We start from the raw sequence: 13166 nt of genomic DNA, 5'->3' as shown, positions 1-13166 counted from the left end.
AGAGAGAGAGAGAGAGAGAGAGAGAGAGAGAGAGAGAGAAAACCAGCGTACAAATGGAAACTATCGAAGCCCCAAAAAAAAACCAAACCAATCTTATTTGTATAATTGTGAGATTATTTGACTCATCGACTACCACGACAGGCCTAACCTTCTTACTTGAGTTTTACCCAGCGTCGTTCCGTCAGGCGGGAAGTGAAATAACGAACCAGGTCCGCTGCTCGTGTGAGTAACGTTACATCCCGGCACCAGACAGACATCGGACTGAGTAGTCTTATGATGTACTTTCACCGGCTTGTACTTTACGGACTACTTTGACTTGCAAAAACGTTCTTTTAAATTGACGTGTAATTCATGGCTCAATACAAACAGGATCAAAAAGAATAATTCTCTCCGTCCACTACGTGTTTTTTCTTCTTAAATAAAGTCCCGTGGTGGTCCGCCGGCCCATTAGCCCCGGTGCAGCGGAGTACATTGTGTACTTTGTTTTACTCACTCAGAATACACAGAGCTCAGGATTTCCTTTTTCTTCTTCTCATTCTGAGCCTTGATGACATAGTTCTTCAAATCACTCATCTCTTCCTTGTCAGACCTGAGAGAACGAAAGAAAAAACAAACAAAAAAATGAACGGAGTGCAGGGAAAGGACCCGGGACAACAGGACAGGCGGGACACTTAAACATGAGGGACGGGGCCGGTACCTGAACATGCACGTCTTCTTCAGAGAACACCACCGGTTCAGCTCCGTGTCATTAGCCTTTAAAATCTGCGGGAAGAGTCTGTAATTAGTTCAAGATCCACAGCTCATGTCTTTGTGCAACAAAGCGCCGTATCACCGGGGCAGGTTAAGAGTTGGTCAGCCTCACGCTTGCTGCCGTGTGGTCTGCTCAGAGAGAAGATTAAACTGAGATCATTCCCTGGTCAGAGCTCTCCCCGGAGGGAAAGCAATACCAGATCAGTCACCTCACGGCTCATCACTGCAGCGTCGTCTTCCACTAACATCAGGCAGCAAACTTATCCTCATTTTTGTTTTAACCCATGTTATAACCAGGGCTGGGTATCGGATCAAATACCTTTTTAGGCATCGACTGAACGGCCTCTACAGTATCGAGTATTGAAAAATGCCTCGTCATTCAGAACCCAATTTCAAAACCTTAGTAGTGAATGTCATCAGCATCTGTGAGCCAATCAACATGCTTCTACCAAGATCTAACATAGTCGCAGAGACATGCAGAAAAAAAACTACGTTACAAAGACGGGGCTCACATGGAAGCTGAAAAAAAAAAAAAAAAGATGAAAAGATCTGTGCCTAATGCTGTAATTTCTTAGTATAAAATTGGTATCGAAAAAGTTTAGTTGAAGAACTGGTATCAAAATCACCTTAATATAAATTTTTAACAATGCCAAGCTATAATCAGAACTGACCATTCTCTAGACCGCGCACCTGAAAAGCTCTTGTCCAATCATAGCTTAGCAGCTGGAAATAGCTAGTCTGTCAAAGAGAGGTCCACATGTAGTGGAGAGAGAGAGAGAATACTCCGGATTCAAAGAGCTTGGTCCTGGATGCCATCAGAGTTCCACCCTCAGAGAAGGGAAGCCTCTTACATGATCCCGTGTAAAAATGGCTCTTAACAAAAACCACGGCTTGAGGATTCATTGCTCCGAATGCCCAGGTGTCTGAGGCTGGAAGCTGTTACCTCCTCCGTGCTCAGGCCGAAGTCGTTGGCCAGGACCGGCCGGTAGCGGAAGCGGCACGGCAGGTCGTCGATGATGTCCTCGTAGTCCAGCTTGTAGTACTCGTCCAGGTACTGCTCAAAGCTTTTCTCCTCTGAAACACAAACAGGTACTGTATGTAGGGAGACCCAGGGTACGTCTGTGTTAACTCCTTCACTTACAAATATCTGAGATTTGGACCTTTTATACGATACTGACACAAGACAAGGTAGACAACGCTATAACGTGTAAGAACAAGAGTAGGCTATCTTTAGTTAAAGTGAAGCAGTAAACATTTCGTTCTCCTTAGTCTTTGTGAGCTACCTAGATGTGCACTCGTTACCCACGTGTCACCCCGGGGCCGGTTAAGAGTGTGTCTGCTTTAAATACTTTGCATTTGCTGCGGTATGGTCTGCTCAGAGAGAAGATTAAGTTGAGATCATTCCCTGGTCAGAGCTCTCCCCGGAGGGAAAGCAATACCAGATCAGTCACCTCACGGCTCATCACTGCAGCGTCATCAACCAGCACCCAGTCGGCATCAACCAGCACCCAGTCGGCATCAACCAGCACCCAGTCGGCATCAACCAGCACCCAGTCGGCATCAACCAGCACCCAGCCGGCATCAACCAGCACCCAGTCGGCATCAACCAGCACCCAGTCGGCATCAACCAGCACCCAGTCCGCATTGTGAAATGGTCGAGTAAGTGTCCTTGTACACTAGACAGCTACAGCGCATAACCGATTCCATCTTAAATGGCAGCCCGAGTTCCCGAGCTCCCTTCTAGAAAGAGCCATTTGGTTTTAACTTTTATGTTTTCCTTTATGTGCAGGGATCACTTGACCGGTCAGGCAAGTTAAAAAAAAAAAAAGTACTTGCCCAAAGTCAATTTTTACTGGCACAAATACAAAAAAAAATAAAAATTAAAACACATTTTAAAAATGCAAAAGCGTGAAATACGTAAATAATACCCCAAAATGTTCTACCTAGAAAAGTCTTAGATATTGAAACCGGCAAAAGTGCAAAAACAAGAATTTCTGTATTTGGCTAGTCCATATCCATGATGTTCCACTTCAGGGCTTGCACTTGAAACTCTGCTGGATTTCACTCATTTTGGCCGGATGTCCGTCCCCTTCCTCTGTCTCTGTCTCTGTCTCGGCGCTCTAACCGCCGGCTGATTTCTGAGGACTATTGTTACCTGGTCCTGAGATCTCTGCAGGGTAAATCCAGACAGCTAGCTAGACCATCTGTCCAATCTGAGTTTTCAGTTCCACAACTAAATATAGACTTGAACACTGTCTGAATGTGGTACTGGACCCCAGGACCACTAGCTCATCAGCTAATGTGGATCTTTATAATGAACTAAAAACATTCCTGACACTTACGTGGATCAAACACAGGCTTGTTTTTGGTGATGACTTCTGCAAAGTGGGACTTTTTCTTCTTTTTGCCCGATTGTGGCAAATCCTCTTTCTTCATCTTCTTCCGCTCCTTTTTCTTCTTAGAGGCCGTGTGCTGGTTCGGGTCGTAGTCCGCATCCATCTATTTCAACACGATGACCTTTGGTAAGTTCATCTTTTAACGGAACAAAAACAGGTTGTCCAGCTGATCTCAGCTGACAACTTCCCAGAATGAATGGTTGCTTTATGTTAAAAATCACATCTACTCACGATGAAGTTCTCATCCTCACAGTGGGGCCCAGAGGCGTCGTACTCCTGCTCCTCTTCACCGCCGTAGTCCTCTTGTTCCTCTCCAGTCCACGTGTCCCAGTTCCAGTGCTCTGCACACGCACACCAGTCCCCGTATCACACATTAATGCAATGACTTGAACATTTTCCCTTAGCAAATAAAGCACAAGTATTAAAGTCCTGGCTGGTGCCGATAATAAGTTGACCGATTAAATCGGCAGATTTTTGGCCTTATTTTAACATAAATCGGCATCTTTTTTATAATTTTTTTTTTATTTAGGGCATAATTGAAGAACCACTACAATTTTGTGTTCATGTGTAATACATTTTCCTCAGACCTAAAACAAAGAAATGTTGCTGGTTGCAGCACTTTTACATTTTTTTTTTTAAAGAAAGTTTGCAGAATTGTGTTCTCAGAAGTTTGATAAATGTCTAGTACACTAAACTTTATTTGGTGGAACATTTTATTAAGTTTATTTTCTTCTTACCCATTTCGTTTATTCAATATATTCCCTATACAATGTTATTACATTATACCTTTCTAATGTAAGTATACAAGGGCAGATTGGTTGTGAGAATTCAGAAGTGTTGAATTAATTTTTTGTTGAGAAATTTAGTAATTGTGTTACATTTTGTATATCAAATAGATGTTTAAAAACAAGCACATATGGGCAGCATCATTATTAAAACCCTTATCGGTCGGCCTCTAGTGCCACTGCTGAACCCTGACTGCATTCACATAAAACATGCACGTTTCAACACTGCTGCGTCAGCTAACAGAGAGAAAACCCAGGCTTACCTTCAAGCTCATCCTCATCATCAAACTGAGGCTTCCCCTCCTCTTCTTCTCCGTAGTATTCGCTCCCAAAGAACTTCTGCAAACAGGAAGGAACGCGCATGAAGCAACTGTCGCGTACGAGGAAAAATGGTAGTAGGAGTGTGCTTCCGTGGTGAAAGACAGTAGTGGTAATGTCTTCATGTTGGCTGGTTAAAAACCTCTGAATTGAGAAGGGCTTGGCTGAGTTCCCTGAGCACAAGTCTAATCAGCCGGACTCAAAACACCTGCTTGTTAAGCAGGAGACGCCCAGGTGGTGGTGCTAACACTAACGACGGCTCTGTGGTGGTGTCCACAGAGAGAGAGCATGCACTCATAGTGGCTTATAATGATAATGCTGCTGAGAGCTCCAAGGAGCTCCAGTGCAAGCCATACGTTGCTATGCTGTTATACATAACCTGATGTATAGATTAATGTGTATATGTTTATGTGTAGGGAATCGGAGTCGGAAAATGACATAATCACTGATCTGGCTAACCCTGTACACAGTTCTATCAGATTCTCTTCCAGACTGTGGAACCATTGGCGAACATGTCTGTATATTAGTCACTGAATACTGTGGAAGGCTTTGTATTTGGTATTTTTGTGTTTATACCATCTGTTCTGTGCGGAGTTTAGCACCACCCACAACAATTCAGATTGGTTTTAAGACAAGGAAATGCCATTAAACCAGAGCCATCCTTTGGAGGAGGGTCTGGAAAAGAGCAAGACTAACGTTACAGAAACTACAGAAAATGAGCCAGATGAGGCTGATGATGTCTGCTGTGAAAGCAGCCAATAGAGACAGATTTGTCTGGAACCAAGCCAACCAGCTACGACATGAATAGCGGGCATAAAACATTTGATACGGTGCAAAAACACATTATGAAAATAGCAACAAAAAGGGCAAAAGGTACAGGACGGTGTACAGAAACTATCAGAGACTTCACCCTAGCCGTTCACGGTTTCGTGGGTACAGTAAATACTTCTATGGAAACAGCGAGTTGGACCAATCAGAGACGTCGCTGTTACGCTTATGATTGTGTGTTGTCGTTTGTCTCCATAAGAGTGTGGATAAAACATGTTTTTCTTTAAAAAAAAGGTCGATTTTTAGACTTCTTCAAGAGCAGACTCTTTCATTTCCCAACCACGTATAGCTCGTGGTCCGTCCACCTCGGATGGTTTAGACATGATGGCTGATAACTTGCAGCTCTTTGATTTGTTTTTTCAGTGAATAGCAGCGGCATGATAGTCTTTAAATTAAAGGAAGAGTCTCTAAGTCTAAAAACAAAACAAAGACTGGGCTTTCAGTTTCATTGGATGGCAGCATTTGTCAGTCTGACAGTGCTTTTTATCATTTCAGCATCCGCTTTCTCCCATGTTTTTGTGGTGCTGTGTGCTTGTGTGTGTGTGTGTGTGTGTGTGTGTGTGTGTGTGTGTGTGTGTGTGTGTGTGTGTGCGTGCGTGTGTGCGTGTGTGTGTGTGCGTGTGTGTGTGTGTGTGTGTGTGTGTGCGTGTGTGTGTGTGTGTGTGTGTGTCCACCTGCATGAGCTGATCGTGTTGCTGTGGATCGAAGTCTCCCTCCAGGTCCGTCTGACTGAAGGCGAGCTGCTCGTTGCCGCTCAGCTCCTGGAGCTTCTTCAGCTTCTCCATGATCTCGTTGCGCTTCAGGTTCTTCAGCTGCTTCAGCTGCTCCCGCTTCTGCTCTTTCTCCTGGAAGGAGTCGTTGGGGAGAGGGAGCGGAAATGAAAAGCAGAGAGAAAGGTGGGTTTATATTGGCTTATAAACAAAGCAGGGCAATATATCAATATTACATCACATCCACATCGATATATGAGGCTAAATATGGTGCAACATTTTGGATATCCCAATATTGTGATGTGACACAAGCGTTGTAATGCATTACATTAAAGTGATGAATTCTTATGAACTTTCCAGACTGTTCTATTAACCCTTGTGTTGTCCTTCTGTCAAAATTAAAAATCAACAATTTTGTTGACACTTTTTATCAATGTTTTAAACTTTTAATGTTTTTTTTGCAATGTTTGTCCCTTTTTTGAGATTTTCAACAACGTTTCAACGTAACACTAACTAATTAACATTAGTTCAGTTATTTTTGGATTTAATGATCAATAAACCTCCTTTTTAGGAAATTATACCTAATGTTTGAGTTAGAAAAGCAGAAATTATTGAGACTAAAATTAAAGGAATGGATGTTGATGATAATCACAGACTGGAATATGTCAACTTTTAAGCAAAACTATTTCAAAAACACTTCCATTTGTTTTCAATTGCTATAAAATTGAATAAGACGCCCCAAAATTAATGAAAGTAGAAAGATTTGTACTTGACAAAGAGCGTTGTTTTGGGGAATTGGAAAGGACATTGATATAGGAAACGGGACAATTTGACCTGAGGACAACATGAGGGTTAATGTTCTATTATCTACCATTATAAATGCAGATACTGATACTTTGGAATCTTGGCCGATAATATATGGGTCTGGCTGTGTGATACAGTATTCAGAAAGAAGTCCTACTATGATAATGCATATTATGAATTTCATAGTGAGAAGTAGAAGAAGCAAAGGTTAATGCTTAAAGGGGATAAAAGCTTGGTTTGATATTGTCCCCCCCCCCCCCCGAACAGGATACACACCTTATCCTTCCTTTCTTTCACTTCCTCCCTCTTGCGTTTCCTGCGGTCGTCTTTGGAGCGCACGGAGGTGGCGATGCTGCGGGGGTACGTCTTCACCTGCTGCGCGTCGGGCTCTTCAAATCGGAAGTTGTAGCTTCTCTCGAAGTCCGCCTGCCGCTCCAAGAAAGTCTCCCCTTCCTCTTCAGAATCGTCCACGTCGTCCTGGACCACCTCCTCGTAGGTTGGGATCCTTAAAGCGTCGGGAGAGTTTGCGTTACGAATGCCTCGTTTCCTTCTCTCGGAAAACCAAACGGACGTCCACACGGGCAGCAACCTACCGTTCATCATCCCCGTCGTCGAGGTAACCCTTGTTGAGGACGTAGTCTCTCAGGAAACGCTCCCTCTCGTCCAGCTCGGGGTCATTCCAGTAGTCCCTTAAGTACTTCTGTCTCAACAGAAAACAGTGTCATTACTAAGCAATGCTGGGTGGGTGGGGGGTGGGGGGGGGATCAGTAGAGGCCTCCCGATATGATATCATCACGATACTTATGCCATGATACAATATTAGAGATTTTAAACATATTGCAGTGTTCTGCGATATATTGCAATTGCTAACCTTTTTTCCCCCTTCCCACATTTCTCTGTTGGTTAATATCACTTCAATTTTCTTGCTGCAAAATGGGACAAACTGACCAACACACATAATATATAATAAAATATTAATACTTGCTACATATTGATACAGTGTTGCCACTGAAAATGTTACGATACTATGCCGCAATTTTAGCAAGACTACTTAGCAAGACAAAATCTATTTCCCATCAGGCTTTCCTAAGCCCGGTTCAGACCAAAGATCAGGGTTCGCCTTTAAGAGGAATTTTTGACGCCCCCCGTCCCCCCCAAAGAGCACCAAAGGAAAAATCCCCGACAAAATGATAATTGACAAAAAATAGCCGAAAAGCAGAGCATAAACAGTAGCAGCCCTTAGGTATTTACTGCAGCTACATCTTCCTGTCCAGAGTCTGGCTGTGTTGAACTCTCCCGGGGAGTTTAACAGTTTTTTTCTAAATATTATTTTCTTAAGCGGTTCTGTTGATTTGAGTTTAATTTACTCAAGCATGATCAACATTGTTGTTTACCCAATTGTCAGACATAACAGGCAAATGCATATAGATTTCTGTAAAATAAGGAACCACAGAATTATTGCCTTGACAATAGTCCCCTGACCCCCTCCCCCCCCCCCAAGGCAGATTCTAAATCAGGAAAAACCCTTAATATTGAAAGTGAGGTAAAACTTGCAACGCGGCGCTCTGCAGCGTCCCGAAACCTGCCGGTTTACACCAATGCAACGAGACGGAGAAGCATCTCCAAAACAATGACTCTCTGTACATCCAATCGAACATGCAACTTTTCAGGCTTTTTTTTTTTTTTTTTTTTAATAGCTGGATATCATTTGTAGCTTCTTAAAATATGAATGAGGGTAGTGATAGAGAGATACTTGCCACAGCTACATTTCTAGTAGATATGGAATGGCGAAAACCTTTTTTTTCTCTCAGATTTGCGCCTTTGTTCCAACGCAGCTTAGCATAGCTCCCTCTCTTCAGTCATTCTCTAGCTCGTTCGACCACATTCCGCACTCGTGTGCCCAAAACTCAGCCATTTTGACAAGTTTGTAACATAGAAATGAAATGGACCGTCGGCTGACTTGAGTCGAGCTGAGACGGGTTGATTCAGACCGCTGCTATGTTTCCCGGATACGCCCTCAACGGTTTTGTCTCGTCACAAATCTTTGGTTGGAACTTGTCATTACTCTCAAATACACAGTATGTCTCTCTCTCTCTCTCACTCACACACACACACACACACACACTTACCATGTCCTTCACATCCTCCGGACCCTCGAGGTCAGCCTGGCCCTTCAGCCAGTCCACATAGTCTGCCTCTTCTTTCTCCTACAAACATCAACAGGAGCAGAGACCTGTAAAGCTCTTGTACGTCTCTATTTAACGACGAGATGTGACTGCTAACAGCTTCTGACCTTCTCGTCCTGCGTTTTGATCCTCCTGATGAGCAGCTTGGACGGTCCCTCTTGCCCACTGCCCTCGCCCTTATTGTCATCATCATCATCTTCGTCGCTGTCTTGGATGAACTTCCGGAAGCTGATGAGAGGTTTTGGTTTATGTAAATAGTTTGCGAGTTAAGCTTGATTTATGCTTCTGCGGAGGCTCCACACAGAGCGTCCCGCGTTAACCTCTGGAAGTGGCCTGAAGTTTTCACTTGTGCGTTGATCTCTTTAAGAGAATAGCAGGGCCAGTGTGTGTGTGTGTGTGTGTGTGTGTGTGTGTGTGTGTGTGTGTGTGTGTGTGGTAGAGCTAGTGAGAGAGTGAGGGTGATTAGCTTCGGAGCAAGTAGCGACTGAGTCATAGTGAGAGAAACAAAGTGTCTCCCCAGTCCTTTCTGACCAAGGTGGGAAATCGGTAGCAGGACAAGTTAACGGTGTCCTTGATTTCATGTTGTCTATGAAGGAGAACCAGGAAATGAGTCGCGGGGGGGGGGGGGGGGGAACCAAGCCAATGCTGAGCAACATGGAGTTACATTTTACGAGAGGTGCATGTCAGGCTACATCTTACGGGCTATGTTTCCACCGACCTACGTACGTACGGCGCCACGCCGTTGATTTAACGCCGATAACGATTTAATTTAATTTCTTTTTATTATTTTTTTATTTTATTTGTATATACTTTCTCTTGCATGTTCGACATAAAGATATCAATCAAAACGCAGAAGCATGAATCGGCCTTTATGCCTCCAGACACTTTGAGGTTGTTCGAGTCTTACCTCTGTTTCAGCTCCCGCTGCTCCTGAATGTAGCTAGGAGAGGCCGCTCTCTTTGAGAAAAGAAGAAAAGAGGATTAAAAAAGCGACAACATCTCTTCCCTGTTACCATCTCCATATTCTTGAGGGAAGACAGGTATTTGGCAACAGGGTCTACCTCCATCCTCTTGGCGGCCTCCTCGTCATCATCACTGTCGTCATCATCCTCATATTTGCTGTGAAGTAAAAACAAAAAGATGAGATGTGAGAGGAACAACAGCCGGTTTTATGTTTATACGTTAATAATAAAGGCGATCATGTTGTCATTTTTTGCAAATAATGTTGGCAGATTAGGAGTAGCTTGTATCATGTCCCGTTCCCAAAGCAGCCATCTGCTCACCCTTCCTTCTCCAGAATGACTTGACGTTCGTAGTCTTTGAGGTACATGGGCTTCACGGCTTTCTTCGACGTCGACGGCTTCTCGTTACTGGTGGATGCATCTGAAAGATTTAGAGGTCTTATTTATATGTTTAAATATAAAAAAAAAAAAAGATATATCCTAGAGATTGTGACAGCAACTATGAAATGAAGCGCCAACTGTTTTAATAATCGACTAAGTGAATTTTTATGAATGAAAAAGTGTAAAATATCTGATTGCAGCCTGTTTAACCCCAGTGTCGTCTTCACTCCGGGACCCTCTCGTGTCAAACCGACTCGGGACTTATTTGGGGTTTTTAAAAAATTCTGAAATAAAATTTTACTTCATAGTCTCTTGACAAATATTGTTATTATCTCAATTTCAAACAATTGTGTTTAAATACAGTTTATGTGTTAGGGAATGCAATCAGTCTCCACAAGCACACAATTAAACATGGAAGTGTGATTCTTTTTTTGTCATAAGTTATAATTCATGTTAAAAATCCACTATGGAAAAAACATAATTGTCATATCCAGAATAATGTTCTGAATTGAGTCAGGAATACATGTTAATCACAGGAAATAAGGAAAGGCCGTTGATTTTTGATTGACCTTATTTCAATTTTTACAAGAAGAAAAATGGTACAAGTAACTTTTTTGTACCATTTTTCTTCTTGTAAAAATTGAAATAAGGTCAACTTGACCCGAATAACATACAAGTGAAGTGAGTTTCTTCACTCGTCCTCCTGACAGTAAACTGAACATATTTACGTTGTGGACAAAACCAGACATTTAAAGAACGTCTTGGGCTGTTGATTCAACATTTTTCAATCTACTTTTTGTTTGTTATTTTTATATTATTTTTCAAACTAACAGATCAATCGGGGAAATCGTCAACAGATTAATCGATACTGAAAACAATCGACATCGAATCAACAATCGGATCAAAGTTGCTGCGTTAAATGACAAGTGTACCACACTATGATGCACACAACGCCCACCTTCGGAGTAGAACTTTGCATCGGTCTCGTAGATCTTGGGGTCCTTCTTCTTCAGCAGAGACAAGGTTCTGTAAAAATCCCTCTCCACTTCAGGGTCTAGTTCCTGGGAGGGTAAAAACAAGACAACATTTCTAAAAACACAACGAGTAACACGCGGTCATCCATCTCACAGTTATAAACATAAACATTATAAATGGCCCCAAGTTGATTTCCTGTTCAGTTTATGTGAATAACGCGTTATTATGGTTAAAGATAATATGAAACACACGTCACTGCTAAAGGCGGGAATCACCGGACGCCTCCTGATACGATATCATCACGATACTTATGCCACAATACAATAATATTGAAAATGTAAACATATTGCAATATATTACCTTATTTCCAACTTCTAATTTTTCCCAATTTCAAATTACGTCGCCAAAAGGAAACTTTATCAACATCTGTTTTATCTAAAAAAAAGAGACTTAATTCAACTGTATGGCTGCAAAATGGGACTGTTAAGCAGACAAACTGACCAATACACTGTATACAATGAAAGATCAATGCGTGGCACCTGTGTATCGATACAGTATTGACACTGAAAATATCGCGATACTTTGCTGTATCGATTTTCTAACTTCCCGGTAACTTCTAGGCAAGTCCCGCCCTACAAAGCATCGCGATTGGTTCTGACAGGAAGTTAACAGGGGGCCACGCTGTTGCCTAGCAATGACGTTCCATTAGAAAGCTGTAATATGGTGTGCAAAGGGAAAAAGCAGCGATGCTAACCACTTCACTGTCACCAGAGCTGGACTCGGACGACTCAGAGTCACTGTCATCTGCTCGGTCCCCGTATCGGTCCTTCACTGCACAACAACACAGAACACGGAGGGATATTATACACACATGTAACACAACTTCAACGCTAGCTAACGGCACTCTCCCCCACGTTGTGTTGTTAGCTTGTCAGTGTAGCCACCATTCGCTAGCTAGCTAGCTAAGTTAGCAGTAACACACTTACGTCTCTGTAGCTCTTCTTTCTGCCGGTATTTCTCGTATTTCTGCGCGAAGCCAGGGTTGATTTTCAACTCCGATCTGCCCGACATGGTTTAAAAGAAAGAGATTACGGATACAGTTAAAACTACACGTTATTTTTAAAGGGAAGTCATTCTAACTACAGCATGCGCGTGTGGAAAGCTGAACCACGTGGTTTCCGGTGCACTCTTTCGTTTTAGTCACGGACTACAAAGCCACGTTGGTGCATTCCGCCACCTACCGTAACGGAGGCGAATGTGCGTTTTCCTAGTATGGCGAGGGCATGTCCCGCCCTTCTCTGCCTTACTCTGCGTCTGATTGGCTGGCTAACGCTAACACTAACCAATCGAACTCCTCATGACTAAACCTAACCAATCCAACCAAAGAAGGCAACGAGTATTAGCCAATCAGAGGCAGATTAGGGCGGGTCGTGCCTTTTCCATCCAATGAAACGCAATTCTATGTTAATAAATTATATTCTGGATATTAAACTTGTATTATACTTGTTTTTCACTTGTCTCTAGCTGTCATTTGGTGCTGCCGTAGACTGTAAAATGGTGCTTAGCCCTTTCTTTAAATACAGTCATGTTCACCAGCTTCTGTGCAGTTATTTCCAAAGACAGTCAAAGAAGTAATTCTCATGTTTTCCTGGTGCAGTCCGTTTCATCACGGATAAAGAAGCATTGAGTGTAGTAGGCCTACAGTTTCCTACAGGCGGCGCACTAATACCAATTTTACCTGATCACATTTCCTCACCACTACATCCTGTAAATATTGTTATTTTCACTGTGACAGACCAAAGCAAATCTCTATTGATGTGTTTTCTTATTTTACTGGGGGGATTATTTATTCACTAACACAGATACAAAAGGTTAAGAACTTTAAAGTAACCCAGAACACAGAACAACACAGGAAAAATATATTGTAAAGATATCAGACATGTAGGCTATTAAACATAGTCAAAACATATAAGAGTTACAGATTTGTTAAATTAGAACTTAACAACCATTATAAATAGTGATATAAAAATAATTAAATATCCTTTGTTGAACTGTGAAGCCTTTTGCATAG

At 42.5% G+C, this 13166-nt stretch overlaps 1 protein-coding gene and 2 non-coding genes across 3 annotated transcripts in view; all 3 read right to left on the bottom strand.

Annotated features, from left to right (window-relative positions):
* The window catches only part of kri1 (KRI1 homolog), a 13738-nt gene extending 1400 nt beyond the window's left edge, over positions 1-12338 (bottom strand). Inside the window, exons 1-17 of the mRNA XM_034894551.1 lie at positions 12082-12338; positions 11850-11926; positions 11079-11181; positions 10061-10160; positions 9839-9896; positions 9685-9734; positions 8885-9005; positions 8721-8798; positions 7185-7291; positions 6868-7096; positions 5752-5922; positions 4195-4270; positions 3378-3487; positions 3093-3249; positions 1694-1824; positions 698-762; positions 494-589 (exon numbers count right to left, since the gene is read on the bottom strand). Of these exons, the coding sequence (XP_034750442.1) occupies positions 494-589; positions 698-762; positions 1694-1824; positions 3093-3249; positions 3378-3487; positions 4195-4270; positions 5752-5922; positions 6868-7096; positions 7185-7291; positions 8721-8798; positions 8885-9005; positions 9685-9734; positions 9839-9896; positions 10061-10160; positions 11079-11181; positions 11850-11926; positions 12082-12166 (1814 nt within the window). The 5' untranslated portion in view covers positions 12167-12338. The remainder of the gene's footprint in view (positions 1-493; positions 590-697; positions 763-1693; positions 1825-3092; positions 3250-3377; positions 3488-4194; positions 4271-5751; positions 5923-6867; positions 7097-7184; positions 7292-8720; positions 8799-8884; positions 9006-9684; positions 9735-9838; positions 9897-10060; positions 10161-11078; positions 11182-11849; positions 11927-12081) is intronic.
* On the bottom strand, positions 880-979 carry LOC117958782. Its single transcript, XR_004659787.1, has one exon. It is a non-coding gene; the product is annotated as a Z30 small nucleolar RNA (small nucleolar RNA).
* On the bottom strand, positions 2122-2221 carry LOC117958781. The gene has a single exon (XR_004659786.1). It is a non-coding gene; the product is annotated as a Z30 small nucleolar RNA (small nucleolar RNA).
* Positions 12339-13166: the final 828 nt, after the last annotated feature.

This window comes from Etheostoma cragini, chromosome 15 (assembly GCF_013103735.1).
Source record: "Etheostoma cragini isolate CJK2018 chromosome 15, CSU_Ecrag_1.0, whole genome shotgun sequence".
NCBI classification, from domain to species: domain Eukaryota; kingdom Metazoa; phylum Chordata; class Actinopteri; order Perciformes; family Percidae; genus Etheostoma; species Etheostoma cragini.
This window is presented reverse-complemented; position numbering and strand designations above follow the sequence as displayed.